The sequence below is a fragment of the Triticum aestivum genome, chromosome 2B (genome assembly GCF_018294505.1).
Source record: "Triticum aestivum cultivar Chinese Spring chromosome 2B, IWGSC CS RefSeq v2.1, whole genome shotgun sequence".
NCBI lineage: Eukaryota > Viridiplantae > Streptophyta > Magnoliopsida > Poales > Poaceae > Triticum > Triticum aestivum.
In genome coordinates, this window is record NC_057798.1 from 6,527,068 (window position 1) to 6,546,446 (window position 19,379).

Sequence of the window (19,379 nt, forward strand, 5' to 3'; positions counted from 1 at the left end):
CTTGTATTTGGATCTGCTACACGTGTCTTCGCAATAGTGATTGGAAAGCAAAAGACCGGGTTGAATTCATTCACACTATCATTCACATGTTTATGAGGTCATTTGAATCTTATCGAATGTTACCACAGTTTCTGGGGGGTCATCAAAATTTCCGGTAACTGGTGGCTTACCAGAAATTCTGAGCAGAAAGAAATAATCTTGAAATGTATGACATAGATAATGTTAACTAAATGGTTAATGATTTAAGTTTGTCGGAACAAAAGTAATCAATCTTTCCTATCTCGTGTCATATGCAAAATTTGTGCCGTTGTTTGCATCAGCTAGCAGTAAAAAAAAGTTTCTTTTGTTAAAAATACTCACAAATAAGACGGCGCATATGCTCTCTGTGGTTAGAGGGAATGCCAGCGAATCATCCTTCTGTAGCCTGAGCAGCACGTCCGGCAGGTCCTCGTCGTGGGTGCTTGAGGCGCCATCACCAGCAGCTCGCGCGGCCTTGCGCTCCTCGATCACGTTGACGATGATGCATTGCATGTGGCTGTAGCTCCTCTTCATGCGCCGTGCGCCGAAGCTGAGCCACCGCGCCAACCGCAACAATGTGAAGAGGTCGACGAGGCAGAAGCCGCCTAGCAGGGTGAGCACCACGTCTAACTCGCGGATGTACTCGTCCTGCTGCGTGAACCTGCCGCCGAACACCGCCCGCGACATGACGTTGTTGCTGACCTCCATCATCTTCTTGCTGATGTTGATGCTGTCGCCGGCCGCCGCAGCAGTGGCGATGTCGGCCAGGAGGTTGCCAACCTCCTCTGGCCGGATGCTCTCCATGCGCTTGACCTGCATGGAGCTGAGCAGCTCCACAATGCAGACCTTGCGCATCTGGCGCCAGTGGTCGCCATAGGGGGCGAAGATGATGCCCCTGCCGCCATAGCCGGCGATGTCCTGCATCGGCGTGCCTGGCCTGGTGGAGAACGCGAGGTCGTTGGTCTTCATCACCTGCGCCACCACCTCGGCGCTGGAGACCACCACGGCGTCGACCTCGCCTAGCTTCAGGTGCATCATTGGCCCATATCGGCGACACAGCTGCGTGATTTGCCGGTGTGGGACGAGGCTAACGACGTGGTGGAGGCTGCCGATTATCGGGAGTGTCCATGGCCCTGGCGGCAGCTGGTGCTTGTGTGGCTTGTTCTTGCCGCCGGCGCCGGCGAGCTTGAGAAGCCAAAGGGCAAGCGGCGTGCCTAGTGCAATGAAACACAAGCTGAACCACCCCTCCATGGCAGGCAGCTTTGCAAGTGCAGTGGTAGTGGTACTGATAACTTACATGTCTGGACTCTGCAGGTATATATAAATGTAAAAATTAAGTGAGTATACAGTATGAAAGTTTGGGCCGTTTTCTCTTGTGTGGCTATGAATATTGCAAATTGGTCTCAGCGATGGGGTTAGTACAAAAGGCATTACACGCAGAACTAATAGTGGAACCTGGATGCTCCTACATATTCTACGAAGATGTTTATCGGTCAAACCGCATAACAACATACATTGTTCCCTTTGAAATCGGTATGTTACTTGCCCGAGATTCGATCGTCGGTATCTCAATACCTAGTTCAATCTCGTTACCGGAAAGTCTCTTTACTCGTTCTGTAATACATCATTCCGCAACTAACTCATTAGTTACAATGCTTGCAAGGCTTATAGTGATGTGCATTACCGAGATGGCCCAGAGATACCTCTCCGACAATCGGAGTGACAAAACCTAGTCTCGAAATACACCAACCCAACAAGTACAAGAGCACCTTTATAATCACCCAGATACGTTGTGACGTTTGGTAGCACACAAAGTGTTTCTCCGGTAAAAGGGAGTTGCATAATCTCATAGTTATAGGAACATGTATAAGTCATGAAGAAAGCAATAGCAGAATACTAAAATGATCAAGTGCTAAGCTAACGGAATGGGTCAAGTCAAACACATCATTCTCCTAATGATGTGATCCCGTTAATCAAATAACAACTCATGTTTATGGTTAGGAAACATAACCATCTTTGATCAATGAGCTAGTCAAGTAGAGGTATACTAGTGACTCTCCTATTCAAAATTTTAATATGCCAGGGTGTTTGGAAGCAAACACAAATTGACAAATTATTATGAATGTGGTATCGATAAAATTCAGTTTGTAAGAACCTTTTGAAAATCCAAATTTTGATGCTCCATGTTATTTTATAGGGAACAAACTGCCTAAGATTTTGGGACAAAAATTAGATCAAAGAGCGGTGCAGATACAGGCTATAGAGAGAGATGGGGTGCAGAAGCAAGGCTACTGTGTGAATATAGTGTACATGTTAGACTGAGAAAATATTTTTCAAAATAGTCACTTACCAAACCACCATCTAATGTTGACAACAAGTAAGCATCTGCACCACCTATCTCAATGCCTTCATGCATTTATCTATTTGTAAGGACAAAACATGGATTGGATCATATGTTTTGCAAAGTGACATTCTAGCAAATCTGCAATCAGTATATACATATAAGTAAGAAATCAATGAAATTAACACTTATAAAACAGAGGAATAATGGTAGACAGATAGGAACACATTTTAACATCTCGTACAAGCCTGTTGATTTATAAAGGATGATTACTCGAGTATGTGTTGTTCTAAACAATTATATTGTGTAGAGTGACATTTTTTTACAGAAGAAATGGACAATATACGCCCGCCTACTCCTCCCTGGGGATCTACCGGGCCCACCAGATGCTCTTGCGCTGGCTGGTAAGCACGTACCTGCTCTCACTGATCATCCACACACTCTTCCTCTGCACCCATATCATCGACACGAGCATGTTGCGTCTAGTGTTATCTTTCTTCGGTTTGATCTCCTGCACAGGGAAAGAATACCACAACTGATCAGTGTACACCAGGCCAGCATTCTAAAAACAAAATGAAATGTGTTTTGACAAAAAGGAACTTATCCAACAACTCCAGTGCATGCTGGCATACATACCCTGAGCTTTTGAAGTCATGCTTATATGAAGCCACCTCCCTCCTCCGTCCCCAATTTTGCCATGAGGCCAATGATTAATCAAACTAAGCTTGTATTTTGAACAAAATGCATTCTTTTAAATGGTAATTTTGGTATATGTTTTTCAAACTAAGCTTGTATTTTTTTCGAAAAGGGGCGACTCCCCGGCCTCTGCATCAGAACGATGCATACGGCCAACTTTATAAATAAGCAAATAGGTTCAACAAGGTCTTATGGTCTGTAATGAAAGTAAAGAAAAGCTCACAAAGAGCCATAGAAAAATTACGACACTAGCCAAAAGACGCCACAACCGGCTGGCAAAAGAAAGATAGGTAAACTAATTGCCTATCCTATTACATGACCGCCATCCAAACCGGTTGAAAATATCCCACGCTACCATCTCCCACCGGATAGATCCAGTAACCAAATGCTCTCCGGCCTCCGTCGGAGTGAGTAGCGACCACATACGGATCAATGCAGTGGCTCGGAAGATAACCTGCAAAAAATGAATATTTGTTGTTCTGTTAAAAACCAAATCGTTTCTGCAGTTCCAGACTGCCCATAATAAAGTACATACTCCTACGCGGATATGTCTCGCTGTTTCGGACTCTATCCCATTAAGCCACGTTCCAAATAACGTGCTGATAGAACTCGGAGGAGTAATATTATAGGCAATGTGGACCGTCCATCATAGAACCTTGGCCAACGGGCAATCAAGAAAAAAGTGTTTGATGGTTTCATCCTGATCACAGAAACTACACCTAGTAGGTCATGTCCAATTTTGCTTTACCAAATTGTCCTTGGTTAAATAACTCTTTTATGTACAAACCACATAAACACTTTAATTTTCAGAGGAACTTTGACTGCCCAAGCATATTTGGAACTAGGAAGAGAGCTTGAATTAATAACATCAAGATACATTGATTTAACTGTAAATTCTCGAGACCTAGTAAGCCAAATGTGGTGAAGTTTGGACATTTTAGGAGCTGTCTGCAAAAAACAATTAGGCATGTGAGCAAGTTTGATGTTCTGCATTGTTCGGAGGTCATTTTGTCTTTTTTGACATGGCTCATCGAATGTCCAAACTTCACCAAATTTAGCACGGACATTACAAACTCAAGCATCTTGCACAAAAGAATTCGGAAGCTATGTGGTGAAGCTTTTGGCAATATTGTTCTGGTTTATAGCACTATGGGTCTGGTTTGGTTTGTGATTGCGTCTTCCTTCAAAAAGCATACAAGTTGTTTTTTCCGCCGGACGTATCTTTTAATACTAAAACATACATGCTCTTTTTCTAGCGGCTATGTGGCGAAGCTTCCGGCAGATAAGGTTTCTCTTTTCTGGCTGCTAGCTGAGTATGAAAGATTGCAAATTGGTCTCCCTGGGTTAGTGCAAAAGTCATTAGAAGCATCGAACTCCACTTTCTCCATTTCAAAGTAATTGAAGTTATTGTGTTTTCCCTTGTTAAATTTCTCTGTAGAAAAATTCATGAGCTAATACATACAACACGACCAAAGTACATTTGATGATGATAGTAAATTATGCCTGATAGCAAACCTAGGAATTTATCTAATTTAGAGCGAAGAAAGAGGTCTAGTACTGTACACTATTTTTGTCATCAGCAATCTAGCCGCCAATAATTTAAATTTTGTCATACTATCTCTAAATTTTGTCATCAACAATCTAGCCGCCACCAATTTAGTTTTGTACACCAATAAATCTCGACTTGTATATAGTTGCATACACTAGGAAGTTCATGAGTCAGCAGGTCCAGAGTTTTAACAGAACTTGTAGGTGGTCACATAAATATACCGGGTCTCACTCCAAGCTGCACTTGCGAACAGCTTGTAGCCTGCCATGGAGGGCTGGTTAAGTTTGTGTTTCATAGCTCTATGCACGCTTGTGGCCCTCTGGTTTCGCAAGCTCTCTGGGGGCAAGAGAAAGCCACAGCTGCCTCCTGGGCCATGGACTGTTCCCTTCATCGGAAGCCTCCACCACGTCGCCAGCGTGCTCCCGCACCGCAAGATGATGGAGATGTCTCGCCGGCATGGCCGCTGATGCACCTTATGCTCGGCGAGGTCCCAACGGTGATAGTCTCCAGCGCCGAGGCGGCGGCGCTGGTGATGAAGACCAACGACCTTGCCTTTGCTGGCCGGCCTCGCAGCGCGATGCTGGACATCTTCGGCTGCGGCGGGAGGGGCATCGTCTTCGCCCCCTACGGTGACCCATGGCGCCAGATGCGAAAGGTCTGCACCATGGAGCTCCTCAGCTCCAAGCAGGTGAGGCGTATGGACGGTATCAGGCCAGACCAGGTGGGCAGCCTTCTCCATTATGTCGCAGACGCGGCATCCATGGGTGCCGTCGTCAACGTCAGCGAGAAGGTGATGGCGCTCAGCAACGACGTGGTGTGGCGGGCGGTGTTTGGCGGCAAGTTCCCGCAGCAGGAGGAGTACCTCCGAGAGCTGGATGAGGCGTTCGTGCTGCTAGGTGGTTTCTGCCTCGTCGACCTCTTCCCGTCATCGCGGCTGGTGCGGTGGCTGTGCAAGGGAGAGCGCCACATGAGGAGGAGCTATGGCCACATCCAACGTATCAACGCCAACGTCATCGAGGGGCATAAGGCGGCGTGAGCTGCCACACAGGACGGTGCCTCCAGCACCGACGATGATGACTTGCTGGACGTGCTACTCAGGCTCCAGGAGAAGGACGCGTTCACATTCCCTATGACCACGGAGAGTATAGGTGCCGTCTTATTTGTGAGTAATTTTCTTTATGCTTCTTATTAATCTACCATGTGATATCATATCTGCAAAGTTTTAATGCAAAAAAAGCTAGCTTCATCATTTCATAAATCTGTTAGTCTCAACTTGTTTCATAGATTTATAAACGTAAATTGTTGTGTCTGAAATTGATTATTTGTTGCGTACTACTACATATGCAGAAACAATATATAAACATGCATACCACAACAATATTTTTCAGGACATATTTGCAGGTGCCACACAGACCACGGGAGTTGCCTTGGAGTGGGCAATGTCTGAGCTCGTCCGTCATCCCGAAGCCATGGCCCAAGCACAGATTGAGATCCGAGAGGTGCTAGGTCAAGGTCGAGCTGTGATTACTAATAGTGACCTCGCTGGACTCCATTACATGTGGATGATCATTAAGGAGGTTCTTAGACTGCATCCACCAGGTCCTTTGATCCCCCGTAGGGCCAGGGAAGACCGTAAAGTTATGGCTTTTGACATGCTTGAAGGCACCAATGTATACATTAATGCGTTTGCAGTTTCGAGGGATCCAAATTGTTGGGAAAGTCCTGAAGAGTTTAAGCCTGAAAGGTTTGAGAACAATAACATGGATTACAATGGGACATACTTTGAATTCACCCCCTTCGGTGTTGGTCGGAGGCAGTGCCCTGGGATACTATTCGGCACGTCAACTATGGAGATCGCCTTGGCAAATCTTCTCTACCACTTCGACTGGGTGCTTCCTGGCAAGGCAAACCCGGAATTTTTGGACATGACCGAGAAATATGGGATCATCGTAGGAAGAAAATATGACCTACAATTGATACCTATTTCCCGTGGAGGTTTCCATGCCACATAGACATAGATGGACGTGCATTGCCACGTAGATATGTCTGTACTTTTGTTGATGTATACCAATATGTATCATTGCACCAATAAGAATAAAAGAACCTCATTGAACTTGCAATATATTATGGTGGATGACACAAACTATTGATTGTACCAAAACACGAAGTTTGCACTTTTTAAATTGCCCCTGGTGACGATGGGTTAGTTACTGTATTGATGCATGTTGTATGGACCAAATTTCAAACTAGTTTCATGGTCTGATATCCTCCGTGTAAAATGCAAGGACTGACCTATAATTTCTTCTTATTTGTTTCTTTTGGATCCTTTTGGAAGATGTACTGCTAGGTTTATCAAATTAGATCCGGTTCCTTTGGACCGACTTTGCTAACAGTAATGGCCTCGCCCAAGCATTCATGGGTGCATCAAACGTGCAAGCAGCACTAGGTTACTGACTTGGCATGCTGTAGGCCAAATGTAGCTTGATGTTTTTCTACTCTCTGAGCTTTTGCACTGTTCACATCTGGTTTAGTCTATTGACCAACATTTTCTCATAAAATAAACTGTTTTTTATTATGAATCAAAAGGAAATGTGCGCCCTACTCATAAGATTTCACAGAAAAACAATTATCTCAGTCACTCATTTTCTGAAAGGACTACGGTAATTGCATAGACCCAGCACTTGTTTTCTCTCTCTCTCTCTCTCTCTCTCATGTCTTGTTTAATTGCCCACCAAGCTGATAGTGCTGCTTAATACATCATGGGCAGACCAGTAACAGACACTATGCTACCACTTATCATATTTTAATTCTATCTTTCTTTGTTTAGATCTATGGAAGAATGTGATTGCTAGGTTCGGTTGGTGGACATGGAACAAGATATCTATGGCCCTAACTCAAAGAAGGCGCATTAAAATATTTATGCTCTTCTTGTGTCAAAGCGCACCTATATTTCTCAACAAATTTATTATATCTTTTAGTTGCCACCGCAAATGACTATATGAATGGTGACTGCGGTGTCAATCTTAATACTATACTATTGAGTGGTGACTGCCTTGTGATGTTTTCATCCGTATATCTAAATAAAACATTATAGTTGAATGTGACTCCGCCGGCTGCTAACAAAGCAACAAACATGAATGCATTAGCGCAATTATGGAGCAGATTGTCTTGAACTCGCATGCATCCCACCAGCATTCGTCCGGCTGCTAACATGCGCCATGCATGCATCTAATGCGTGTCACACCCACGAAGTACGTGCAAGATATACCTGATTACTATATGCATTGTCACGCCCATGATTGATCTGTGCCTTTCTGTAATCTAGCCATGCAATGTTTTGGTTGGAGCGGCTGCTGTGAAACATCTATGCAATCTAGGCAGCATTGTCTTTGGCCTAGTATCAATCATACGTAGATAACACTAAAACTTGTTACAAGAAAGCACTGTCGTACTCGAACTATGACGTAAAACCTACATATTCCATTAAACTAATAAATCAGGCAAAACATCGATTACTAACTGAACTACAAGACCTGAAAATAGCAAAAGAAAGGTACCTTTTAGTTATGAATGCTAGCTACCAGGAATTTGTTGTTTTAATTGATTTTTAATTTTGTCACATACTCTATCAGGTTTACAAGAATATATATGATGTTTTTGATATTGAGCCGACGTTAGAAGTCAGTTTGACGCCTAGTTTTGCCTCCTACGTACATGCATAATGTTTGGTCATAGATATTTTTATTTAGGGCTAGTTTGGTTACTACCCTGGACACCATGCCTGAAGAATATTGCTGCCTGTACTCTGCCTGGGAATTTTCTCTTTCGTGCCTGGTCAGGCAAGCTAGGCAGAGATGTGTTTGGTTCCTACCTGGACTGATGTACTCGTACTAAGGAATAAATGTCCGCACAAAAACTAAAGAGAGTCCTACTGGTTGGCACAAGTCCCTATACTAGTATTAGAGGCCAGGCAGCTATTAGCCGGTGCGCAGGACCAGGAATTCAGAAGCCTGGTAGACTAATAGCTGGTCATGTTTGGTTATCCAGGCCCGGGCACTACGATCTTTTCCAGGAACTAAACAAACACCGCCCAGGAAGATCACATGCGTGCTCCAGGCCAGGCTTGAAACAATGAGGATGCAAACAAAACTGATCCTTAGAGCTTTCTAGGGCCACAACACAGAGTCTTTTCCTATTCTTTTTCCTCACATCCTCACCATGGGTTCGAGTGTAGGCTGCATGGTAGTTGTCCTTTATTTCTCTTCTTTTTCCCCGCTTAGACCCGTGGCCATCTGAATAGGAGTTAGCTCACCCTCGCGAGGCCAAATTTAGATTCATGGCGCAATGTGATTGCTAGCTTCGTTTGGCACAGATGGAGGATTATCCTGTCAACTTAAAGGAGGCCCTTACAAATACTTTATGTTCCTCTTGTGTCTGAATGCAACTACATTTCCAAGGTAGCAACACATTAAATTACTCACATACAATTAATTAGCATGGTACAAAGTGTGCGGGCACGCAGGGAGGTGAGACGTGTCTATCTAATCTAATGGTAATTTGTTGATGTCCGACTGTCCTGTGACGTTTTCGTCCATATATATTACCCTCTAACAATACATTGTAGTTGAAGGTGACTCCTATCGGCTGCTAAAAATAGAGTATGAATGCATGCATGGATCTTGAACTAGTGGGGCAGAACATAAAGACGTCATGGCATGTATACTAAAAATGATTCAACCGGCTGCTAACATTCCCAGTGAAGAGCAGATCTTAAAGTCGATCTAGTGGACGTCGCACCGAATTCCCAGTACGCACAAGATCATATACCGGATTCCTCCGGCTGCTACTTGACGGTGAGAAACGTGGACGCATGCATGCGTTGAGTGGTCACAACTACATAAAGATAGGCCTGATTGTCACACTCACGATGGTATGTGCCTTATACTGTTCCAGCTGGTGCGGCTGCTATGAAAAGTGGATGCAATCTAGACGATGTTATCTTTGACAAAGTATCAATCATATATATAAAGATAACAATAAAACATGTGGCAAGAGAAGCAGTGCACAAATTACACCGCGTACATGTCCTTTTCTTTGTAGCCAGTTTGCGATCTCATAAGCACCACACGTCCAAACGAAAAGAAACCCACCTACTCGGCCTATGCTGAGAAACTGGCACATTGCATTAGGCTGATAAACCAAACAAAAGAACGGTTACCAAACGAATTACAAGACCCAGAAAATTCTCTAGTAAACGATAGATGAAGTAATTTCCACAACCACAACCACGACAGACATGCAAAATAGGAACCAGTACCATATTACCTGCACAACGGCTTCATCTTAGAGAAAACTAAAACTTTTGAATTCCTGCACCAATAGTTTTGTAGGAGACAAAATCTGCTAAATCGAGGGTGAACAAAAGCCCCGTCATGGTTACGCCATGTCAAAGTTTCCCTCTTTCCATCCTTTTCTCTGCACCCAAACCGGTCGAATGGCTGAGCCAGACCAGCCTAAGTGTCAACGACCCGTCCCATGCACCCGCTCGCAAATGGCTTAAGCTGCACCAGGTCGCACCTTCACCTGACTCGTGCACCACCAATATTTGCCCTCATATGCATACACTTAGGGGCAAGTATTTGAAGGAGGCGGCGACACCTATGGAGAAAATGAACACACATAAAGCATCTCCAATACGTGATTTAAAATATAGTAGAGGCGCAAAGAAAATGCTCTTTACGACATTTTGACATAAAAACGGTACTCCAACAGCTTCCCAATCTCTATATTTTTGTGGTCCTAACTAGAGGCAGCCCTAAAATACACCCTCTTGTGTTGCAACTATACAACACCATGCGCAGCCGCGAAACAAAAACGCAGCCGCGTGCAGTCAAACCACCATCCGGAACATTCCCTTAGGTGAACATGCAGAAAAGCCTCCCGTCCCACTCAGCTGCTGCTACCAAATCCGTTCGAATCCGGCCGCTTCCGGCCAAAGACGCCACCACTGTACCGCTGAAAAGTCAGATCCACCGCGCCCTCCGTCGCTCGCACTGCCGCACCACCGCAACTACTGAATGGCAACGAGCCGTCACACTGACAAATACATATCACTGGTCCTACCGCCTCACCTCATGGCTGCCGGATCAACCGGCCCAGGCGGTAAATCCTCAACTATGCCTTAGTCTCGAGGGAATCGGCCGCCACCGCTGCCGAGCCAACGATGCTATAAGATCCATGAGAGACTGCTATAAGATCCATGAAACTTCAATTATACAAAACATCGCTGCAATTTGCGGGCCGTTGTATTTGACCAAGGATAAATGTTCCCGAAGGTATCTCATGTGTGGGCTTGTCTTTTCATTTAGCAAAAAATGTTTTATCTTTATCTTCAGCAAATAAAAACTCTTGAATTCCCTCCCCATCTGGAATAGGGCACAAAGTTTATTCAACACACCATGAACGAAAATCCCTAGCATTGTTTACTAGACCACATGATCCTGAAAACTAGATCAACATAGAAGGACAACTTAAGGAGAAGGAGAACTAGTATTTCGCAAGGCGCTGGTGTTGTTGACATAGTCAAGAAAAAAAAGACCTCAAATAAAAGCTATAATGTTTGCATCTCCCAACCTCACGACTTAGTAGAGGCGATGGATCACAGGTAAAAATAGTTAAGATCTTGGACCGGGCAGCTATGGTTAGGTAGGGGGAGTTGCCGTCAAGCTATGATACTTTAATAACATGGCATAACGATGGTAATGAATGCATGCCCTAAATTATTAGTGTTAGCTATCTAGAGTTTTTTTGTACTCCCTGGGTCTCTGATGGTGGAGCAGGCACATGTGACTACCTATCCTTCCTCTGCAGGAAGCGGCAGCAAGCACAACACACAGTTCAATCATGTAGTAGAATAGCAGTATTTTCATTGTACTCATTCTCCAGTTTATAAGGCCCACATGTACTGAATAATCATCAATTCGACCAACATAATGCTAGTATTATATCACAATAAAAATAATCCATAGAAAACTTCTAAATATATACCATTTGTGATATACATTTGGTGTTACTTTGATTAAACGATTAATTTAGGGATACACTTGGGCCTTATAAATCAGAAGAGGGACTATCTAGTATAATTCGCCCGACTGCTAATACGCATCATGCATTCATCTTAAACTTGATGTAGTATAATCGAAAAATGATGTACAATGGATTATTGGCTCTATGCATAAGAGACCTGCATGCATGATGAGTGATCACAACAATTGGCATCAGTGTTTTGCTGACTATACATTGTCACGCCAATTGCATGCATTGAGCTAACTCTGTAATGCTCCTGGTGCGTCTGCTATGAGATGCAATCTAGGGGCTGCCATGGTCTTTGACCAACGATCCATCCTATGAAGATAAATATAATACATGCGACAAGAAATACATTCCTGAAAGTAAACTTTGATTTAACTTTGGCAGGTCCATTATTTTTCTTTGTACATTCTACACAAATTAACATAGTTTTGAATTGTTATTTTTACATGCTCTATCAAGTTTAAATTAGTGTGATATTTTGGATTACAACACAAATTGAATGTAAATTTGGCAACCAGTTTTTTTCTATTAAGTATATGTACAACAAACAACCGCACCCAGAAAGGGCTAGAATATTCTGATCTGAGGTATATCCAAACTGCCAAAAAATAAGATAAATATTCAATTTTCAAAATAAATGAATACAAAAGATTCATGTATAGAGAGGATGGTTACAAGTATGTGGATGTAAATTCTGAACATAAACATGACAATACTATGTGACATGTAAAAAACAGACAAAATGACTAAGGAACAGTGCAAGCCACAAATATAGCAAGCTAAAATAGATTTCTTCACGTTGGAAATAGATGATTTTATGTCCATCAATCGGGCGGGTCTAAAGGCACTACCGGATAATCAACCGGAAGGTAGGTAGATTAGTAGTGCATGCAGTCGCCTTTATAGTTCGGCCGGCCGGCTGCTAACGATGAGAAATATGCATGGACCTGCCATTGCGTGGACATTATTTAAAGGCCTCACGCACACATTCTCCTTCCTCCCCAAACAAAGCTATCTATATCCCAAGCTACTAAACCTATGAAACAAAGAAGCAACTGTTAATTTCTATGGCGTCCGGCAATGCTGCTACTCCTGCGTTCAGCTACGAGCCCTCACCATGGATCGACTTCTTTGCTGGATATGAGCCACCGCCGTTACAGGTATATAATAAAAGCTAACTATTTATGGCACAAAATGTCACCATGCACAGAGGTATTTATTTGTAACTATTGTATGCGTTTTTGTACTAGTATCTACTACTCCGGCCTACGCTGGGCCAGCCCAAGAGGTGCCAAAATGTACACCATGCACCCACCACTTGCGGGCCCAAGTAGGAACACATTTCTAATTACCATCCGTGCTCCTCTAGAGATCCATGTCAACCGGTTGCTTATCGTGTGTACTTCACTAGTCGACACTTCTTATAGTATCTGAATATGTGTACAGACTTTATATTTCACATATCCGGCGGTAGAAATTTGTCATATTTTGGATGTCTATTTTGTATATCATCAACACCACTCATAGTCATAAGTAAATCGTCTAGTGTAACTCCATGCTTGAGTGGAAACAACTTGAAACCACATGCATGCTTTTGAAATTAAATATGCTGGCCACGACCGACACCCTTGGAAGATACATGTGGGTAGCCTTTGGTTGGCATATGTTGGAAAGTTGGACTCAGTGAAAGGATATATGGTTATTCTATACAGTCATGTACTTTTGGTCCATTTTCTTTCACTGGAGATACGAGTTGTTAGATTTTTTCAACTATTTTTGGTTTTGGCGACATTTTTTTACCTAGCTAACCCTTGTCCCTTTTGGTTAATTAAAAATGTTCAATGCTTGCATTGCAGAAATCCAAGCAGTGGATGACGCTTAGGGCAAAAAAACTGAAGGAAGACATATGTATGTTGTTTAAATCCAGCAATGACACAGTGGTAAAAATGTCCTTAGTGGATAAACTACAACATCTCGGAATCGATCACCTCTTTGAAGACCAGATTGACACCGCTATGTGGCAAATCCTGAAGAGTGAATTTAGTAACTACAACCTCTATGAAGTTGCCCTTCGGTTTCGCTTGCTGAGGGAACATGGATACTGTGTATCTCCAGGTATATATAATCCTAACAATTTTTTCTTGTTATGCATAGTTGGTTACGAAAAATTATGGAAGAAAAATCATGATATGCAAATTTTTAACTGGCTAAGAAATTGAGTTATCAAGATTAGATTGGTGACCTTATTTGCAAAATATTTCATAATGTGGACGGCATGTCTACAACAATAGAAGCTCCATTGACAATGTGGTCACGAGAACACCAACATTTATTTATTGATTACAGATGTTTTCAATCGATTCAAAAGTGAAGATGGAAGCTTCATTAATGATATAACAAATGAACCCAGGACACTATTATGTCTATACAATGCATCTCATCTTCTATTTCATGGTGAGCCAGCACTTGAAGAAGCCATAGCTTTTGCAAGGCATCATCTTGAGTCATGTAGTGGTAGTTTAAAGACCCCACTTGCTCAACAAGTCCAACGTGCCCTTCAGATACCAATGCCAAGGACAAATAAGAGGGTGGAAATGCTACATTATATCCTAGAGTACGAACAAGAGGAGCATAACCCAATCCTACTGGAGCTTGCCAAATTGGATTTCAACCTTCAGCAAAATGTCCACTTGAAGGAGCTCAAAGCTATTACCAGGTATGTTATTTATCTTTCTTATATAAACAGAATATATAACCCAATAATGATTCACGGGTGGTTGCCCTCGCATACTACATCTTCAAACAAACAAAAAACCAAAAGTCTAGTTACCACTACATTTCTAGTGCTTAACGTCATCTAAATTAAGAGCTTACGTGCCTTTTTTCATCAATATGAGAATGCATATTCATTAATGGTTCATGATGCTTTAGTGTTTCGTTGTTTTCTGTGCATTGTAGGATAATTACATAAATGGCGTAGTGATAGAGTAATGCACATGCTTTTAGTAATAATTGACCAATGTTCTTTTATCTCTTAATGGGGCTAGCGATGTTATATTCTATGTGGACAATATATGTACTAGTTCAGATAACATTGCTTAATTAATTCACAGGTGGTGGAAGCATTTTTTAGGATATATCGAGCTAAGCTTTATCCGCGATCGTGTGGTGGAGGGTTATACATGGGCCTCTGTGTTGTACTATGACACAAAATTTGAGCTCACTCGAAGTATGATCACAAAGATGATTGTACTAATTACCACATTAGATGACATATATGATAACCATGCCACCCTAGAGGACAGTTGGAAGCTACATGAAGCAATACAAAGGTGGGATTGATTTAGCTCTACATTTTATCTCTCAAATTGTCAATGCATCTAATGTATATTCCACTAAGATAGCGATTCCATATCATATCAATACGTCCTTAGAATCACTCGCAATCACAGTCATAAATATGTGCGCAACGTGATTTTTCCATGATGTTCGAAGTGATAAAGTAATTACGAACATGTATGTACTGGATAATAACTATTTTAGTATTTAAGAAGAAGTAAATGAAGACCCTGCATTGCCGTGACCATAAGAGTGCAATTCTATCAAGAAAAAAATGGTATACAAATAATGCTTCAAACCAGGAGCATATTACTATTCTTTGGATAATCACGGCATCCAGAGGTGGACGAGCTGAATCCGATGGTGAATTATCAATTTGCCCGGTGCCCCCACCCCATCCACGCGCGCGGGCAGATCCACAGCTAAAATTCCATGTTGACATGAAATTTTCATAAGTCCTAACACAATAGCACTCATTGGTACATACAAGTAATGAGCTAATGCTCACTACTATCTGGTTACAATTGCAATTTCAAATGAAAATGTGATGCATGATTAGATTATTATTTTATTAACACAAACATATAAGTTGCCATAATAAGATATGGATGAAAGAAAATCTAAATGCAGTAACAAATGAGATATATTGCCTATAATGAAATTTTGATGTCATGTTACACTATTTGCCTCATGGAGCAAAGTGAAACTAGTGGTTCTTACTGTGTTGAAGAAAGATAAAGAGTATAGAAAAATAAAAGGTTAGGTTAACATGCAAACAAAGAATTTTCAAACTACGATAACTTGTATTAAGATTGCTTTTGTGAATTGGCCTTCAAGATGGGATAAGAGCGCCCCTTTTCTCCTGCCGGAGTACTTGAAGAAGTTCTATATGGAGATGCTGAGGACATTTGAGAATATTGAGGCTGAAATGCTAGCCAATACGAACTACGATATAGCACACCTGAAAAAAGCGGTAAGTTCATGTACCCTTTTCTGTCACAACATCTCTCTCTCTCTCTCTCTCTCTCTCTCTCTCTTCTCGTTAATTTTGGGATTACATCTCTTTGTTTGTGTGCAGGTCCAAAATAACGTGACTGGTTACCTACAAGAAGCGAAATGGTCACACAGGAACCACAAGCCAAGCTTTGTAGATCAGGTCAAGTTGACTAGTCTGAACATTGGTGTGCCAACGATATGTGTGAGTATGATGGCTGGAATGAGTGATGCAATGATGAAGACAGCGCTCAAATGGGCTGCTAGTGTCCCGGATGTCGTCATATCAGTTGGGAAGATTTCCCGTTTCATGAATGATATCGGTGCATTTGAGGTATATATATATAATATTTCAAAATTATTTTTTTGCATGCATGTTACTTGCTCCTTTCACACATGTAAGAAGCTCAATTTCAAGCATACTGAGATATAATTTTGACCAACAATTTGAGTGCTAAAATGTGATTTATTTGACAAAAAATATCATAGTATGGATTATACTTAGAATTATTTTTTAGCAATGTCATTTTTATGATGCTACCTTAACTTCATTGGTCTATTTTTTTTATAAATTTGTACACATCGAAATGTGTTGGCACCTATGGAAAAGGGGGCAGGGCTCAGTTACCAAGTTTGTACTATCATTGTGAGTGCATGCAAGATTATTAAATTGATACATACTTACATAAAGATGATTATTGATGTCATCATACAGCGTCGAAAATGCAAGGGGGATATGGCAAGCACTGTAGAGTGTTACATGAATGAGTACAACGTGACAAGTGAAGTGGCCATTACCAAAACTGTTGCCCTGATAGAACATGAATGGAAGACCCTGAACCAAGCTCGCTTTCAAAATCATCTCCCTGCATTGCAGCAGTTCATTAGCTTAGCGATTAGCACAACATTTTTTTATGGTAACAGAAATGATATATACACTGGGTGAAACCTAACATATTTTTACTAATATATCTAACAAAACCAGGTTTTTTAAAAAGTTTTTGAACAAGTATCAGTCAAGTTTGGATCCATAGCAATACACAGGACACTTTGCTGTGCGCAATATAGGCATCATGTATGCAAAGATAAATTACTTAATTAGCTGATAGGGAATACTAGTAATTAAAACCTGGGATCTGTTGGAGGATGCGGTCTGGATTGGATGTATGTCTACGCTTGGCGACGACGGATGACATCTCCAGTGGAGATTGGGGAGCGAAGGTCGCCGATAAAACGGCGACTCGCGATTAGGATCGCGATCCTCTTGAAGAAGCGAACTCGCGATTAGATCTGACCAACTCGGAAGGGAATAATTAGGCATCCAAACAGGCATGCGGTCAAAGCTACAGCTACAAGCTACACATCGGATGAGGAGTCGAGGAACGAGCCGCTGTGTGCCTTAGGCTAGACACAGCCTGCGTCTCCATGTTCAGCCCATGTCCTAGTGCGTAGTGGGCTTAGCCTAGCTGGCTAATGTATACGTACCCTGGGTGGGGGCCCCTGCATCCTGGGGGCCCGGGGCGGCCGCCCCCTCTGCCCCCCCTCAGGGCCGGCCCTGCATAGAATGTAGAAGGGAATGGCTAGTGGTAAGTCGACTAAATTTTCAGTTATGTTCTTTTGATTTCGTTTCAGCCATGGGATGGAAAACAGGCGGTGCAGATTACTTCTTTATCCTCCAGACAACTTTCTTCTTCTCCATCCAACCGCCAGATGGACCACCGGCCGAACCGTCGACCACCACCACCCGCGGCCAGCGGCGCTCCTGCTCAGCCTCACCGCCCCGCCCACCCCTCATCCTCCTCCCACCGACATGCTGCTGCCCCTTGCCATCCCTCCAGCCCCGGCAATGACCAGTTTTTTCTCCGGCGAACTTGCACCACCGCCGTGCTGCCACCCCTACCTCCCCCCTTCATCAACGATAGATGATGGGGTAGCCTCCTAGGGAGCTCCTTCCTTCACTCCGGCGAGTCAGCAGCTGCTTCTTCCTTCCCTCTGGCACCTGCTTCCTTCTAGCGAAAATCGAACAAACCAAATTGGATTTTCAGGCGACTGATGTTTAGCTATTATGAATGTGAAAAGACAAATAAAGAGTGGCTTGACAAGCAAGAATAACCATTCAAACAAGTACACATCCGATCGATCTCACATATTATAATATCTATAGGAGTAGCGTTGCATCCATCTGTATTAACTAACCTGCATCTACCCGTTATAATGACCTGACAAACCAGCAAAGGTATAGCTAAGACAGTCTGGCCATTCTGCACCATGTTGAGAATGATGTATAGGCCAATTTATAGCCCACACTTTAGAGCCTTACTTAATTCTTCGGTGTCCCACATACTTCACGCATGTTCATACACTTGCATCATGGATAATGGATATGCATGTGATGTGTCCTATCCCTTCCCTGCCACAAGCGTGACATTAACCTAGTAAACAAAATAGAATTTACTAAGACGATCACTTTGGTTTATTTGTTGCTATTTTTATCCTTGTAGAATTCAGGATGTTTATTTTGAGAAACAAAGCTCATTTGTATACTTTGATATAACACAATTATTATTTTCTTCTTCCTCTTCTATCACGAATTCACCTACCTCCATTGTCAACATGCTCAGATTTTAGGGTGACAAGCTGACAGCTATGCCTTCTTTCGCATTGACATGACTGTCAACTCGACAAGTAGAGATTGACAAGTTTCATCTGCCATGGGTGTTGTACACAACAAAACTTGAACAAGTGTATTGGAGCTAGTTTCATCTGCCACAGATCATGTATCCTACTGCATAAGGTTTTGCATGGATATAAATAGGGAGCATCGCACACTATGGGGTAGCTAAGCTACAAACATTAATATATGCTTTTGTATCCAGATTGATTAATTTAAAATATCTTACTATTTATGTAAATAACATGTACATTATAGGTCCTGGATTATTTTTAAAGGTAGGAGCATGATTTAATTGGTGGATTTACAAATGTTAAACGGAATTATAAATATGCATAACATTCATCATCCCTATTGACAAAGTGTTTTTAATGGTTAACAATATTAATGATCTTCATAATAATGTTCATAAAAGAAATACCTAGCCTGCTCAAGTGCATGGGTTGAGGAATTGCTGACTTAACCACAACTATTACGGCATTAACCGATAACATAATCATGTATTCCATTTGTTCTTTATGCCGGGAACCGCCCATCACCCAAACTAGTAAAGCCTCTATCTCACCTCCGCCTACGACGTAGCGGCTTTGTTGCCTGCTCCGATTCATTCATGGCAAGTCCTCGCAGGCCACGCTTCGTCTTCGCTCGACACTTAGCGTGCGTACGGGGGAGGAATCGAC

General features: G+C 42.4%; 1 protein-coding gene and 2 pseudogenes across 1 annotated transcript; 2 read left to right on the forward strand and 1 right to left on the reverse strand.

Moving 5' to 3' along the window:
* Positions 1 to 644: 644 nt before the first annotated feature.
* LOC123047675 (uncharacterized) lies at positions 645 to 4,872 on the reverse strand (annotated as a pseudogene).
* LOC123047676 (zealexin A1 synthase-like) lies at positions 4,871 to 6,616 on the forward strand (annotated as a pseudogene).
* A 6,147-nt stretch (positions 6,617 to 12,763) lies between these two features.
* On the forward strand, positions 12,764 to 17,970 carry LOC123047677 (tau-cadinol synthase-like). Its single transcript, XM_044471238.1, has 8 exons — positions 12,764 to 12,856; positions 13,553 to 13,811; positions 14,043 to 14,412; positions 14,810 to 15,028; positions 15,873 to 16,008; positions 16,114 to 16,362; positions 16,744 to 16,970; positions 17,661 to 17,970. Exons 1-8 carry the CDS (start codon positions 12,764 to 12,766, stop codon positions 17,968 to 17,970), a joined length of 1,863 nt encoding a protein of 620 aa, XP_044327173.1.
* Positions 17,971 to 19,379: the final 1,409 nt, after the last annotated feature.